Here is a 17,181-nt window from a genome sequence, read left to right on the forward strand (position 1 = left end):
ATGGCACCTAATTTGAAAGACAAGGATTTTCCACAAGCGGACAAGAAAATACAGGAACCGCTAAAGACGAAGGCAGTGAAACGGGAATACACTATATTGTACCATGTAGTTCTACTCCTCGCATACTTGCACATTGCAGCACTGCACGGAGTGTACTTGCTATTCACTTCCGCTAAATGGGCCACTCTAGTATTCAGTACGTACCTATTAATTAATAAATGTGGTGTCGGGTATTGTACAGAATTTCGTTAACTGTCGGTTACTCATTCTGCCGAAGACAAATTGGCTATTCTAGCATTCTCTGAGTGATTTACAATTCAGAAACCAAAATAAGTACTGTACTATTATGATTTGTCTATTTTCAGACGTTTTGGCCTTCATAGTCGGAAGTTATGGTGTATCAGCGGGCGTGCACCGGCTCTGGTCCCACCGCGCCTATAAGGCGAAGATGCCGCTGCAGATTATACTGATGCTCATGCATACCATAACCGGCCAGACAACTATTATCAACTGGGCTAGGGACCACAGGTATACGATTATTAAAATGACGTCAATTCCGAACTCAAAAATGTATTCTGTAAGTAGATCACAAGGGCTCTTTCACAAGTCAATACAACATTAAAATTTACTTGAATTTTAGTTACTTGAAAAATACATAGCAACATTTATAGATACAACAGCTAATACCTGGGTAATCATTATATTAACATAATCTTTAAATAAATGATTACTACAATATAACAAAGACTATAGTCTCTACTTATGGTTAATAATACATCAAATGTGAAAGTGTAAAGGCTCAAACCAACAGTTATAAGCGTCATAATTATGTATATATCATGTTAAATTAAGATTGATTGGAACAGAGTGCACCACAAGTACTGCGACACCGATGCCGATCCATACAGTTCAGCGAGAGGACTATTTTACTCACACATTGGTTGGTTATTGGTGGAGAGACACCCGGAATGCCTTCAAAAGGGAAAAGAAATAGACATATCGGATTTACTGCAAAACCCGGTATTACGGTTTCAGAAGAAGTAAGTTTGAGTAACTATCTGTTTATTCCGTTTCAATATATTCCAGCTATATGAGACAAATATCTGAAATGCTATCCTGCAAACCGGCGCAGTTCTGGTCATACGTGAACTCTCTTCGATGCAAAGGTGGCGTGGAGCCAAAAGTAACGCGCGGGGACATAGAGCACTCGGGCGCTGCTGCTGCGACTGCGTTTGCAGATCACTTCAGCTCTGTTTTTTTACCAAACGAGCCAGCTCTTGATCCCCAAGTGGCCAGCGCCAGCTTGCCGGCCGATGCTAGGCACGTGGACGTTAAATGTCTTACGTCAACAGATAAAAGAAATGCTGTGAAAAAGTTAAAGTCTAATGCCGCACCGCCAGTTATCTTCAACCTCCTCCTGGATTCAGGAGTCTACCCCGCGGTATGGAAAGAACACCCATTCCTAAAGCGGGCTCGAAACTAAAAGTGGAAAACTACCGTCCAATTGCTATTTTAAGCGTCCTAGCCAAAATTTTCGAGTCAACTATTCAAGGAAGACTACTCCCTCAATGTCTGCCTCATATCACCGATGCGCAACACGCGTTTTTACCCAAAAGATCTGTGGCAACTAATCTGCTAACACCCATTCCTACCCTACCCCTAGCTAGATAGGAAGGCTCAAGTCGACGTCATCTACCTAGACTTCCAAAAAGCCTTTGACCGCGTAGACAACGACATCCTTCTTATGAAGTTAGGCGCAATAGGATTTGCTCCGAGGCTCCTTAAGTTGTTTGCGAGCTATCTCTCCGGGCGAACACAGTACGTGAAGTACGGACCCTACATATCCGAGAATTACACGTTCCGGCATTAGTCAAGGGTCTAACTTGGGACCATTCCTCTTTGTACTGCTCTTAAATGACTTACCATTAGAAGTGCAAAATTCCACACTACTGTTGTTCGCAGACGACGTAAAGCTAATTAGATCGGTCGACAGCCATAATGATTGTCAGGAATTACAAATAGATGTAGATGCGGTCTACGTTGGAGCCTCAAAAACAAATTATAGTTTAACTCGAGTAAGTGTGAGGTGATGACCTTTTCGCGATCGCATGGTCCAATTGAGTACGAGTATGCCATCGGTGATGTTTGTATAGCGCGTTCGGCCCGCGTCCGTGATCTGGGTGTGCTTTTCGACCCTGCAGTCTCCTTTCGCGATCATGTCCAGGCAGTGACTGACGCGGCGTACAAGAGGCTGGGATTCGTTTTGCGCAACTCTAGGTCCCTGAGCGTATACGCCACTCGTGTGCTCTATGCTGCACTCGTCCGGAGTGTACTGGAGACGAATTCTGTAGTCTGGAGTCCACATGAGAGTAAATATATTCTCATGTTGGAACAGGTCCAGAAAATGTACCTAAGGGCTTTGTACAAGAGGATATATGTCTACTATCCGTACATGTATCCTACCTTATTCTTACAGGGTCAGCTAGGGTATGACTTCTTACAGTTGCGAAGGTCGCTCTCCTTAGCCAAGTTTATATTAGCAATCTTTAGAAATAAAATTGATAGTATAAAACTTGTCGAAGTTAGTGTGCGCCTGTTTGTACCTAATCAGTACACCCGCGCGCGGCGGCACCCGCTGCTGGCGACGGGCGCGGCGCGCACGCAGGCGCACGCGCAGGCGCCGGTCGCGCGCGCTCACGCGTTGCTCAACTCCCTGCTCCAGGCGCAACCACAGTGCGATTTGTTTGTGAGTGCGATGGGGCGAGTGATAATGGAATGCAAGAGGACATTAGAAAGAGAGATGCCTGAGAGTACCATATCATAATTTATACCTGTGTCTTAGTTGTATGTTATGTGTTATTGACTAGGACTATGTTCTACTCGCTTTATGTTGTTAATGTATTTCAATTTGTGCCGCTTTGGCATTAGCTGTAAGGTGCAATTTGTTATTTGAAATAATAAATAAATAAATAAATTCCAATAGTATTATTTAAATATACAGATTATACGTTGACTTGGAATCAGTCAACTCTCGAAAATAATCAGATATTATTTTTGTTCCAGATACTACTCTATCCTCAGCCCTTTGATGGTGTTCATACTACCGACTCTGATACCAATGTACTTCTGGAACGAATCCCTAACCAACGCGTACCACGCCCATCTCGCCTATCTCATGCTCGGCGCCAATGCTACGTTTTGTCTCAATAGCATCGCGCACGCGTTCGGCAATAAACCCTACGACAAAAATATATCGGCTACAAAAATTGTACCCTTGTCGCTTATGTCATCCGGGGAGGGATATCACAACTTCCACCACGCTTTTCCATTTGACTACCGATCTTCTGAATTTGGAAATGATTATATAAATTTTTCAACTCATTTTATAGATTTCTTTGCGCGAATCGGTTGGGCATATGATTTGAAAATCACGACCCCCGAAATGATTGCGAAAAGAGTGAAAAGAACCGGGGACGGAACTCATCGTAATCAGGGCGAGTGAAGGGAGGTTTGAAAAATTAACAAGCTAATAGGTTTTTATTATAATAGACATTAATTCTAACGAATCTGCTTGAAAGGTATCGGAAAACATACAAATTTGGAAGAAAAAGGTTTTAATATTTAAGTGTAGTTAACTTAATCTTTCGTTAAAGTTAATCGTTTTTTCGTTTAGCAGCATACGTGTTTAGAATCAATAGAAGAGAGGCTAGGGTCTACCGCAAATCTGATCTTCTGTATTCATCTTTGCTACTTGATTACTGCAAGAACAAAAGCTTTAGACGAACTCGATAAACAGACTTTGCCGTTATACTTAGATCTGACCCGAGTGGGTTGCGGTTGTGACTAAGGGCTGATACTTGGCCGATACAGACGGATTGCAACCCGACTGCAATTTGTATGGGAACTGCACGTCGACTGCACCCCAACTGCAACGTCGGCGTGCAGTTTCCATACAAGTTGCAGTCAGCTGCTCCTTTTGAGTCCTTTGCCAAACAGTCTCATTTCTAAAATAAGCAAATTAAAAAGCTTTACTGGTAGTAAAACTAGGAAGTAAAACGATGTTGCTATTAGCACATTTACTAAGGTTTATTTGGTAAATAAAATATGTGTTTACGGTCCCACACCAGCGCACGGCCCATCCTCCCCTTCCGTTGAGGCGCTTGCCATCGTCCCGCACGATCTGGGACTCCAGAGCTGCGGCGACGCTGGCACTGCCGAGAACCGTTCTAAGGATGTCGTTGAGGGCGGAGTGGCGAGACAGGCGACCGGCGCCCGAGGAGCAGGAAAGAGGTGATGACCAAGCCGTTTGACTGGGGCCTCACAAGAATATTCTGCGCAGATTGGCATTCCAAGCCGGAGACCGACGGCTATGCGCTGAGTACTGGAGTCGATTAAGGTCCCCGTGTTGGACGAGGGATAGGCGTGAAGCCAGTGACCCGACTCCGGTTTAGATGCTGCCAAGAGGTCCTTACCTGATGACGTGGTTACGAGTGAGTTAAGAGTGGCAACGGAGGTTATGGTGTCCCATGCCCTTTGACTTTTAGGTCTTGATGGCAAATTTGGAGTCGGCCCAGTCAGCCAAGCATTCGTGGCCCCATCAAAGCACGTGATCTACCAGTTTGTCGCTGTGGGGGATTTAATTTACCTTGAATGTTAAAAAAAGATGTATTTTAATTTATTTTACTAAGTTATAGGGGACTCTAGGACCTAGAACCATTCAACACATTATTTTATATGTAATTGTCAACCGAAAACTCAAAGTAATAGTCGTACAAGGGAGTTTTAGTAAAAGGGCATTGGATTGTTCGTCCCGGAAATCATCGAGGGAGTGAAATCATGATATTGTTTACATGTGTACCTACCTAATTGAGATTAATTGCTATTCGGGCAAAGTCGCGGGCAAAATTTGCAAAAATCCAATATAAAAATACTATAACAGCCTTTAATATGACAATACACGAACCTTCTGAAAACCCACACTGAGATAAAGCTCGTTAAGAGCCTTCATTTTAGATTAAGGTAAAAACAAAATAGTCAGTAAGTAGGTAGAGTTCTAAGGTATTTAATAGTTATTTGTTATACAAGGGTGCAGTTGAATTTTACCCGCGAGTGTAGAATTGAAACACGAGCAAGCGAAAGGATTCTATAGGTGAACCACGAGCGAAGCGAGTGGTTCTAAAATAGAATCCTGAGCGTAGCGAGTGTTTCAACACACGAGAAGTAAAATACATTTGCGCCCGTGTATAACACAAAACTTTTCACCTCACTATTATAGCGAGGAAAATGCAACATCCACAGGCGTTAGATCATCTTCATCACTGGATTCACTCATTTCTTTACGATATTATAACAGAAAACTCTGGAAGTTGTGTATTTTTACGCGAGTCGGTGAGAAAAGTTTTTTAGTAAAAAATTTGTTGACAATGTTGACATTTCTGACGTATGAAATGTCAACGATGCGTTTTGAAATCGCATCGACTCAACTTGTGCGTTCAGAATTATATTTAACATCATTATAAAAAAACAAACGTTTCTTATGGAATTTTAAGGTTTATGACTTAAAATCATTAAATAAAGCTAAATTTGGTATTTTTCATTAGATTCTCAAACCATTTATTTAATGATAATTAATATCGAATGAATCATTATCATAAACGATTTACGTTTTGTTATCTGTCAAGCTACTTAAACACGCTCCATCCAAGGTCAAATTACTTTCCCCACTAGTGGATAAAACGCGTTTTTCCCCGCTTGTATTGAAGGATAAAAGACAACTTTCCGAGCTAGTGAGGGGAAAAATATTATCTATCTGATTATGTGTCTAGTCACAGATCCCAGCGTAATTAATTTTCCGATATTGCCGTTATATCATGTAAATTCTTACTAGGAGATCTAACCTGTGTCGCTTAACTTCAAACCCGGGTAAATTCGACCCTCCTGTTCTTAATACCAAAATCGCAAAATCGGAATGTTGGATTTACCTGAGTTAGAAAATTAATCACCTAAACTTCGTAAGTTAACCTGTATTAAATTTTATGACAGAAATATATTTTCAATTTCATAGAACTAAAAAAAAACCGGCCAAGTGCGAGTCGGACTCGCGTCCCAAGGGTTCCGTACATTACACAATTTAAACAATGTATTTTTTATGTGAAACGTGAGTGAAATGTATTTAAAAACCCCGTAGGGGTCGGATCAAAAACTAAGTAGTTAAGTCGGAATCCTATAAGGATTCCGTTTTTTTCTTTTGAGGCACGGAACCTTAAAAAATAAGTCTATTTTTTTATTCCGTAGACTAAAATGACATTTCATGTGTTGCTAGTTTTTTACGTCTTATAATAGCGGTTCGCCAAAAAATATTGCAAATGGTGTTAAAGCTATGAATATCGGCACGATTGATCATATAAATCAATTTGACCCGAAACACCAAAAAAAAAACAAAAAAGAAGAGTTATGACGTCATCTTTTTTGTATGAAAACATTTTTTTTGTTCAGAAACCTATCGTGTGTGGTATTATATGAAAGGACATTCTGAGCCGGTTCTAAAAGTATATGACATCATTACATTTCTGTCACGTACTTTAAATTAAAATTAAAATAATTTTCAAAACATACCAAGTTTGGGCAATTTGGGCATCCTTTAGATACGATACTTTTTTATATTTTTTGGTGCTTCGGGTCAAATTGATTTATATGGACTAAAGATCAATCGTGTCGATTTTCATAGCTTTAACACCATTTGCAGCATTTTACTGAATTTCGGGGTGAACCGCCGGGACTATTATGGGCAAGTCACTATATGATATTAATAAAACTTGAATAGAACTTTAAACCCCGCGGGGCTTCAAGGCCATGTCATGCGCACTCTATGAGCAACCAAGCAAACTAAGCTATTTCTACTTAGACTAATAAGATGCTCGTTTATTGGCAAGTTTGGCAACCTTCCCATCATAGTATCATAGATGGCGCAGCAAATGCTTCAACTTACAAAACGTACTACTTGATACTGTCTTACAGGTTTTTCTTCGTATACTCGGGTTAGTTCGAAGTATGGACAACAGATGGCAGTTAAAATACAAATTGACGACTTAGCGAGAATTCTTCCACCAACAAATTATTGCGTTTGATTTGAGAGGTGCAGTTACCTATAAATATAGCCGTCGCTCCTTTATTTTTTTTAAGGCAATGAACAATATTATCAAACAAGTTTGTGACTAACATATACTTAGCAGATTAAATGCTCACATATGGTTTGACACAACACCATCAGTCTTAAATCGGTCGGTTAACTGCATACTACATACTACGCTTATATCTAAATCAGTCTGTTAAGAAAATTGGCATTAATCTTTCTGTAGATCTTGGGACGAATTAAGAGTTAGTATTAAGTTCTACCAGCATAAATGCGTTCTGTAAGTGTAAATGTTTCATTATCAACGTCCTATTAGTAAAAAACGGAACAAGTGCGAGTCGGACTCGCCCACCGAGGGTTCTGTACTTTTTAGTATTTGTTGTTATAGCGGCAAGCAGAAATACACCATCTGTGAAAATTTTAACTGTCTAGCTATGACGGTTCATGAGAGACAGACACCGGAGTCTTAGTAATATGGTCCCGTTTTGACCCTTTGGGTACGGAACCCTAAAAACTAAACTTCCCAAAGATTTCCCTTCACTGTCCCATTTCATCTTCTTGGATTTTTTCCATCCTGCATTTTTCGGTATGTGATTCCCCAATGGCCATATACTATACCATGCCCCGTATACAGCATTTCAAGCTTAGAAACTCGTTGAAAAATATGATAACTGAGTTCATAAAGTTTATAGGACTTGCGAATATTCTGTGAGTGTGAATTAAATATTGGCTGTTAAGAAAAACTGGTTTTTGTTAATCCATTTCCATTACCTACTCCCCGATATACCATTTCTCAGTTTGTCGAAACCTAACCTCCTTGTCTTCATCAATTGATTTAAGTAGGTATTTACTTATTTCATCTTTATTGCACAAAACAAAAACTTATTGTACAAAAGGCGGATTTCATGCTAAAAGGCATCTACCAGTCAAATTTATTGATCAACAATTGGTTTAAAGGCCCATTTTATCGTTCTACACTGAAGCAAATCAAGGACTTGTAGTTCCTTATTGGCTATGCTTAATCACTTCAAGCAACGCAACGTTACTCAACGTAAATTTGTTTTATTTTAATTTCTACACAATAACAAAGGGCTATCAGTCCGGTCAATCTTATATCTCAATTACTTGTTACAAATAGCAGTTTGGTTTGACCCTCTTTAAACTTAACTCATGATTGTTACGATTATACGTCGGCATACTAATCTCAAAAACTATCTGTTCATTAGTTAACATCTTATTAGAGATCACATTACATAAGGACGTTGCGATTTGAAAATTTCGTGAGATCTGACGAGACAACAACATAGGCTTATAAATAATGCATAGAGCGCGTCATCGGTTATTACACCCGAATGCATGATGGATGACAACGCTGAGAAAAGTGAAAATTTGCCAACGATACAGTGCGTGTTATTTCAATTGCTTTCCAAGCATGAGCGAGCCGTAGGCTCCAGCAAAACAGTTGTGCTTCGCTCTCTATGTCGGGTATTTCACTACGTACAGTCAAGGGCATAGCTATATACTTATACATTCCCAAAGTTTTATTAATATGTATATACTCTTAGACCTTAGACAATAAAGTCGCACATATTTTTGAGCCATTTGTCTGGATCGATATATTTGCCTTCGACTGTCTACAGTCGAAAAATAATGATAATGATAAGGTGTAGGTACCATGCACTTATCATTGAAATCAAAATGAGTAAATACTCGTACAATATATGTTAGTAACCCGCAAAACTTAGTATATGTTTACATCTATTAGTCGTAAATAGCATTAAAAGCAATAGCGTTACAAAGGTCATATGTTACATTGGTTCGAACAATAAGTTTATGAAACACAATGTTTAGAACAATAATTATATGTAAGTAGTAGGCTACTTGTAAAAGTAAGAATAAATCAATATAAATTAAGTAATGATCAATATAATATGAACACAAATTATTTAAATCTTCTCGGGGCAGAGGTGTGGGGTTAGAGCCGACGTAGCTTTATTTCACGTTCATAAGCGCATTGTAATAATTGCCTACTTGCTATCTTTATCTTACAAATCTTACAACAGCTTAAATCGGTAATATCAGTATACTTCGAGCACGATATTACGTGCTCGATATTTTATTTATTTATTTATAGCACTGCAATTATGCGCACAAACGGTTGAGATGAACGTATTATGTAACAATTAATGCTCATTTATAATTAATAGTCATATCGTATCGACTTTATGCAGGTTTATGTTGGTCACGTAGCTACGCGGTGCGACAAAGCATGATCATAATTCACATGATAAAGAGAGCATCGAAGCTTGACAGTTTGTTTGCTAAAATATCCTTAATTACAGGATCCAGGCGTCTGGCAGCTGTTCATCGCACAGACAAAGCGTCTTCGTCGGTCCGACAACGCATGGTCCTGTTGGAGCCACTCGTTATGGGGCGAAAGATGTCAAACAATTTTCGACCTAAAAACGGGTGTTTAATATGTTAAATATGTCTATTTACGGGGTCTTGCCAAGATTACAATAGTACATCGACAAATGTCGAACGGAAAGAAAAATGTACCTATCGGGATGATAGATGATACGAAAAGTCGCGTAACTAATTCCATACATTATGTAAAAGTTTCGATTGGCATTTTTCTATCAACGATTACGAGTTAGCGAGGATAGGGGCGGAGACGGGATATATCTATACGGGCTCTGTCTATGTCAGCGGATGTCACAAAGTGAGACATTGAGAAGGTAAAAAGGATAGAAGCACAGAAAGAATGGGAAGAAGAAACTGGACGCACAGTCAAAGATGATGATTAAAGGAATAGATCACAGGAAAACCAGGTATCTTTTGAACAGAACAGAACTTTTGGTAAGAACAGTCTGAGACTACTAACAGGTATCATAACAGGCCAAAACAGCCTTAACAGACACCTTAAGATAATGGAAATTAGTAGAGATGCCTCCTGTCCACACTGTGGTAAGGAGGAGACTAGCTTACACTTACTAAGAGAATGTATTATGTATGTGGCACCGCGTTATACGAGTAATACATTCGGTAGAGACACACTGAAAGAAAACGAACTAAAGGACGTCGAACTTAAAGATGTCCTTCTGTTCTGCAGAAAAACAAGGAAGATTTGAGGAGAATAGTGTGGAATGCCGTCGGGACAGTAACCTAGCTGCAGCTCCAACTTCAGGGAACTGGGCTGAATGAACGCGACACGTGATCGACAGCCCGCCTGCTTCCGGCCGAGCGTCCCTACACTACATCTACATCTAGGGTCTAGCTCAGATTATTTAACTATGTAGATCATTTACTTGGTTTTTTCATCGAACAACCTAATTTAAACAAATGTATAGCACCAAATGTCGGTGAGATAAGCCTTTCACTTGCCAGTGACAATGCTTCGCCCGCAGAATGCCAACTATCAATTTGCATTAATTAATTCTAATCTCGACCTTATCGTGATAGATTTAGGGCCCATCAAGGTAACGGTCGGTCGAGATGCATAGCGTTGCACTTTTTGTTGGTCATCGGAGCAGCGGTGGTCGTTGCCCTACGCTGGATGGATTGAATTGAAAGTGATTTAGCTTAGATAGTATCTAAGCTAACTAATCTGTGGATACACATAAATTGTAAAAACTGAGTTTCTACACAAGTTGTTTCAAAATATTTCTCAATCGCTTCATGTTATAATCAGTATCGATCGTTTCAAATATACAAAATATTTGGAAACGTTATCGCCATTCGCGTCTACAATAGTGATGAGGAATGTGACTTTGTATCGGAGATAACCTTAGATTCAAAATTACAGTGGGGTTCGCACATTTCTACACTGGCCGGTAGACTAAGTTCAGCAGCATACGCAGTTAAAAGAATCCGTCAACTTGCAGATGTTGAGACAGCACGGCTGGTGTATTTTGGATATTTCCACAGCGTCATGTCTTACGGCATTTTATTGTGGGGCAAAGCCGCTGACATTAATTCAATTTTTGTTTTACAGAAGCGTGCTGTTCGTAACATATATAATTTAGGAACGCGAATGTCTCTTAAAGATAAATTTAAAGAAATCAATATTCTCACTGTTGCTTGTCAATATATTTACGAAAATATAATGTATGTAAGAAAAAATATTGACATGTATAAATTGAATAGTGACATACACAATTTTAACACTAGAAATAAAAATAAATTGGCGATTCCGAAATTCCGTTTAAATAGAGTAAATAATATGTCATTTATGGGGAACAGCGTGCGCTTTTATAATAAGTTACCATCTAATTTAACGAAATTGTCAATGAATAAATTCAAGTCAATTGTGAAACGACAGCTTTTACAAAAAGCTTATTATACGGTTAAGGAATTCGTAGAAGATAAGGATGCATTTATGTTAAAATAGAATAATTATGTATAATTATATTATTATTTATTATTATATTATTGTAATTATGTATTATGTAGTTATAAGTTGACATGTAAAAGAGCTAGCTTAAGCCTATTTACAGAATAAACATTTTGAATTTGAATTTGAATTAGATGGGCTGTAGTAGGTATTAGGTATGTATTATTTTACTAAATAAGTAGTCTCGATTATCGCCAAGTTTCATGTTTCAAGTTTTTATTTAATTTGCCTTGTTTAGTACGTAAGTTTGTTAGTTAGTGTAGGTCAAATCTTGAAAGGTAAATTTGACCCACTTCCCGATTTCCGATTGAGCTGAAAAATGCATAGATATGTAAGTCGGGTAATGATGGAATATTATGGTACCATCGAGCTGATCTGATGATGGAAATAGGAGGTGGATGGAACTGTGTGATGAAACAACGCAACCTTTGATTGTGTTTGGGGTTTATAGAATTGTCTCGATGAGTAGGTATTAGTTGCCTGTCGTAAGAATAGTACAGTCAGCGAGAAAAGCTTGTACATAAATATATTTTTTTGCTAAAAATTTATTTTAGCTACAAATTTTTGGTTGATTATTTCCTTATAGACGGAATAATGACAAGAAACTTTGCTAACTTTGCTTTGCTTTACAGTTGAAATGAAAGTAAAAGTAAATTTTTTAAGACCACTTTCTTGCTCTTGCCTACTAGTAGTAGGTACCTACGGTGAATGGTGCGTTTAATAAAGGTGTCTTATGCTGTTAGTTATTTCTTCAGCTGACTATATGAATAACTAATATCGCAATTTTTACAAATTGCGACACTAAAAATATTAAGACAATATTGATTTGATTTCATTAATATTTTTAGTGTTCCCAGAAAATTCAAAATATTCAGTTCACATTTGGTACGAGTATTTGAACTATTGACCTCTTCGATTTCTTTCTTTTTTACTTATTGCGAGGTTCGGCATGTTAAGTTAAGCCCTATAGATGAATAAAGGCTTTAAATATAGATGAATAAGTTTGGATTGTAAATAGTAGTTACAAACGTTAATATTGTAATAAACGTTTATAAACCGACTTCATATGCTGGGGGTCCTGTATGAAATCGAAAACAAATTGTTTTATGGAATGGTTCAGTGTTATTGACTGGAGGTTTCATAATAAAATTATATTATGCTTTATTTTCAAAAATCGCTGCTAACTAAGCTTGGTCTAACTCTATAAGTAGTTATTTAAATATCCTTTTTAAATATTATACCTACATATATGCGAAAGTAACTCTGTCTATATGTCTGCTACCTGCCCACGCTTTAACCAATGAACCGATTTAGATGATAGGTCCGGGAAAGAAAGGACATATTCGTCATTATTACATGCAACGAAGTTTCAGACAGTAATTAGTTATTTATATATGAATGCTCTCATTACTTCCTTACGTAACATTGCTTGGAAATGATGCAGCTGCAGAATCTTACTAAAATAGCAAAAAAAAAACTACTGTAGAGACCATTAACTGATGCTTCCGGCACCATGTTTATATGTTTTATGACAATACAGACGAGTTGATAATAACTACTGTTAATCTCCATATTCCTAGTCGAGCGTATTCGTCATCGTTGTTATGGATGGTGATGATGTTGTTGGGCGAGGCTTCCTTCTCCACATATACTTTGAGAGACCAAATGCTTGTCATATTATAGTTGAGCTTATATCAGATGAACTTTTTTCACTCCACCAGCTCATAGAGATAAGTTTATATTAATATTAGCTGTACCTACTATACCTTAAACGCCAATATGGCAAGGTGCTTCCATCCGGCGTCTTCGGCCAAGTGTGCAAACGCCGGTATCTCCATCCACCATTCTAATAAAACACAATAATGCCATTTACTTATGTCATTTTATTTAAAATGGTACAATACACTATTTTTTTAATTTGGGAACTTTAATGTTATTTCTACTCAGAATAAAGTGTGCTTTCGATTCAAATTGGAGAAAAATGAGTTCCAAGATTTTTATTTTCATTCCGTTACCATTTTTCATGGATTTTGTATGACGATGATGGTAACGGTATGGCAGTAACAAAAAATTTATGGATTTTGAGACACTTTTTTCCCCTATTAGGATTAAAATAGCTAATGATTCTGAGTAGAAATATCATAAAATATCCCAAATAGGATAAAAAGTGTTCCTACTTTAAATAAAATGGCCCTTATGCAACTTAGTTTAAGTTAAGAGTTCTACCATTTACTTGTCTTACGACACGGATGTGCGTTTTATTTCGGTTTCTGTAATAAAATTCGTTCCGTATTTATTTTAGATAGACGAGTGTTGAAATAAGTCATACTCATAAGCATAAAACATCACGTAGTTATTTAGATACAATGGAAATCTGCACACCTGCCCACTAGATATAATTTTAGTGTTCGTCTCTCTTTACATCTTCTTATAATTAGCAATTGTCTTTTGTGAAATGGTGAGAACAGAGATTTTTGAGGTTATATGACACCTAGACGTAAATATGTCATTTTTGCATAACCTGCGTTAGGATGTGATAATAACAGTACGTATTTAGTGCGGGTCAAATCTTTTAAGCTAAATTTGACCTAACTACTTATATATCGATTAAGCTGAAAATTTGCATACCTACATAAATGTTAGTCGGGTGACAATGCAATGCTATGGTACCATCGAGCTGATCTGATGATGGAGTCAGGAGGTGGCCATAGGAACTCTGTGATGAAACAACACAACCTAAATTGTGTTTGGGGTTTTTAGAATCGTCTAGATGAGTATTAATTGCCTGCGATAAAAGCTTGTGCCAAAAATGAAATATTTGCCATAAACTTATTTTATATCAAAAGTTCTGATTTTGTTATTCATATTCTGCATAACTTTAGAGTATTTCTGCCAAATCTCCAAGCCATTAGACTTGCGTCGCAAATAAATGGGTATTAAAATCACGATTTTCTCTGACTACTTGTTACTCATTTTGCAAACCGTTATGAAAGAGTCAGTTAGAGAACTACCTACTACTTTAATAATATGTGTGATTATGATTATGCGTTCGAACATTTAACTGGTGATTGGTGGTAGGTAAGGATATTAGTATTCCTTAGACTAGAAATATGTATGTATGCAATAATTGGTTGATAGGAATTTGAACGGCGGGTTGCACTTTATATGAATAATTAAATCTTTATTATAATTTTTGTGTTACGAATATGATATCTTAGAGGAAGTGAAGATAGACATGGTGTTGCATTCCGCATAACTAAGGAAAAGTGTTGTCACAAACATATTAGGTTGAGATTTAGATGATAACTATTGATTGATTAATTAAGTACAATAATTACCTATGGTAAAATACTACGTTTATGGCAAAAAAACACAGACATATAAACACTTGTATTTTCTTAATCTCAACTTGCTCAAATCTATAGGAATTATTCAAATACGCGGCGACTTACTAGCAAAGCAACACGTAGTATTTCATAACATGTATTGATACGGTTTAAGTCACCTGTTACTCCATTGCGCTTCTAAATATTGCGTGTATGTAGATATTGTACCTAAAGTAACTACCTAAAATAACTACACACACACCCGCTCAGCAATTTTGCTACTTCAGCAAGCACTGTGCAATGGGGTCATATGCTTTTGTGCCTAATCATAAGTGGATATATACCACGGTTCGAAAATAATCAGTTTTTTTTTTTCACTTGTCTGATAAAAATTAGAGGGCAATGTTGTGATGTCAAATACATCCTACAGCCCTAGTTATGCAAGGTATGTATCATGATGTTTGTCTCAAAGATATGCTTTGTACTTATGTACCTAATAATCGGCTCTTCTATAATTTAATAATTCATGATAAGCCAAGTGCATAATGTCTGCTTAAGTTTTTCGTAATAAAGTAAGTATGCCTCTTATAAACCCAAACGAACTAGTCTCGAGACAAAGCTGTAGCAATAAATTACTTTAATACGCATTAAAGTTTACAAAACAAGAAAATACGCATCTAGTAGGTCAAGTCGTTGAATGCCATCATGAGTGCCTGACTTGCAGTATTATATTGACTAATTCATTAACACATGTATGTACTATTTGATTTGAACCGACTGACCCGACTGTCGACTACGCCAGCAGAACTTACATATCTTGCAAAAGCTCCTATTAGTACGTAAACAGTAAAAATGAGGTCAAATGACATCTCTGTAAATTTTCTAATTCCATAAATACTGTTTTAATTACTAACAGTTGTACTATCTTAGGAAATATTCGACGTAACGTAAGTTTATGGATAACAAGTTTGTTTTTATTAGATACAACGTTCGAAATTAACAATTAATACAATACAAATATTATTTATTAGTCACCACTATGAAAAAGAACATGACATACAAATGAAGCACTTAAACTATTAATTTAAGTCATATAAAAATAATCATAAATAACTATTATGAAATTTCATTATCTAAGTGAGGCAACTAGAAATTTCCTTATATTTATTTATAATATTATTTGAATGTATAAATTTTTGTTATTATTCTGTATACATGGTTACTTTCGTTGTAAGATTGTAACTTTTGTAATGTATATTTATAAATTAAGGTTTTGAAAGTAGTATAAAATACATACTATACTTTGATTTGTAATTAGATTCCATAAAACTAACCTCACTTTTTCTCTTTTCCGTATGTTTTAAGAAACTAAACAAAGCTAAAATGATACATCTATATTTATTTTAAATGCTAGAGTATGTAAAAGGGAAATTTGAGTTTACTTCTTTACATATTTTCCATTATTACGAAAGAAAAAGGATCTGAGTGAGGTTAGTTTTTTGGAATCTAATTACAAATCAGAGTATAGTTAACAAAGTAACTTAAACAATGCTACGTTTTCTTGCTAACTCCTAAAAATGCCGCGTCCACAGTGTTATGCCATGCCAAACATCGGCAATTTAAATCAATGTTAATAACTTCCTCGATGCAAGAGTGCACAGCCGGAAAATTATCTTATGAATATTGAACCACATCACTGATATATGTAACATACGAGCAATATATTCAAATCTTGTTGAAATATGACTGTCAATATTTAAACGATGTTAAGTGGCTATGTAGCACAAATAGTCGTGTTACACTAGCTAAATCAATATTTTAATGGTTATAGTAGGATTATACGCAATTCAATGCAATCGTCTGTCCCCCTTTTTTAATAGTTCGTTTGTTACACGTTGTAAATTAACACTGAGAATAGAAGTATATATTTATGTAGCGGGGAATACCTATTAAGTAATTATTATCGGAGGAAGTGGTGGCGAGGCAATATTGCACATACCCATTTACAGTAACTACTGTTAAATTCGTAAGGCTAGATGACCTTTTTCAGGATAACAAAATGTAGTCATTGTTAAAAATATTATTAGGGTATCGATGTACTTAAACTTGTCTCAGAAACTGAAATTTTAAAATCATAAAAGTTCTTTAAGTGATTTTGTATCATAAACTCAAATGATACGGAGATGTAAAACATGAACCAATCATTGAGCAAAACGATACATGATTTACTGATTTCAATTTCATTTCTACTTGCTCTCATATCGTTTGAAAATAGCAACAACATCGCGAAGATGATTTGCTACGACGCAACCGTGATCCATCAAACTCAT

General features: G+C 36.8%; 1 protein-coding gene across 1 annotated transcript; it reads left to right on the plus strand.

The window, feature by feature from the left end:
• LOC134747906 (acyl-CoA Delta(11) desaturase-like) lies at window positions 1–3,858 on the plus strand. The gene is made up of 4 exons (XM_063682583.1): window positions 1–196; window positions 366–528; window positions 867–1,040; window positions 3,064–3,858. Exons 1-4 carry the CDS (start codon window positions 1–3, stop codon window positions 3,500–3,502), a joined length of 972 nt encoding a protein of 323 aa, XP_063538653.1. The 3' UTR covers window positions 3,503–3,858.
• Window positions 3,859–17,181: the final 13,323 nt, after the last annotated feature.

The sequence above is a fragment of the Cydia strobilella genome, chromosome 15 (assembly GCF_947568885.1).
Source record: "Cydia strobilella chromosome 15, ilCydStro3.1, whole genome shotgun sequence".
In the NCBI taxonomy this organism is placed as follows: Eukaryota; Metazoa; Arthropoda; class Insecta; order Lepidoptera; family Tortricidae; genus Cydia; species Cydia strobilella.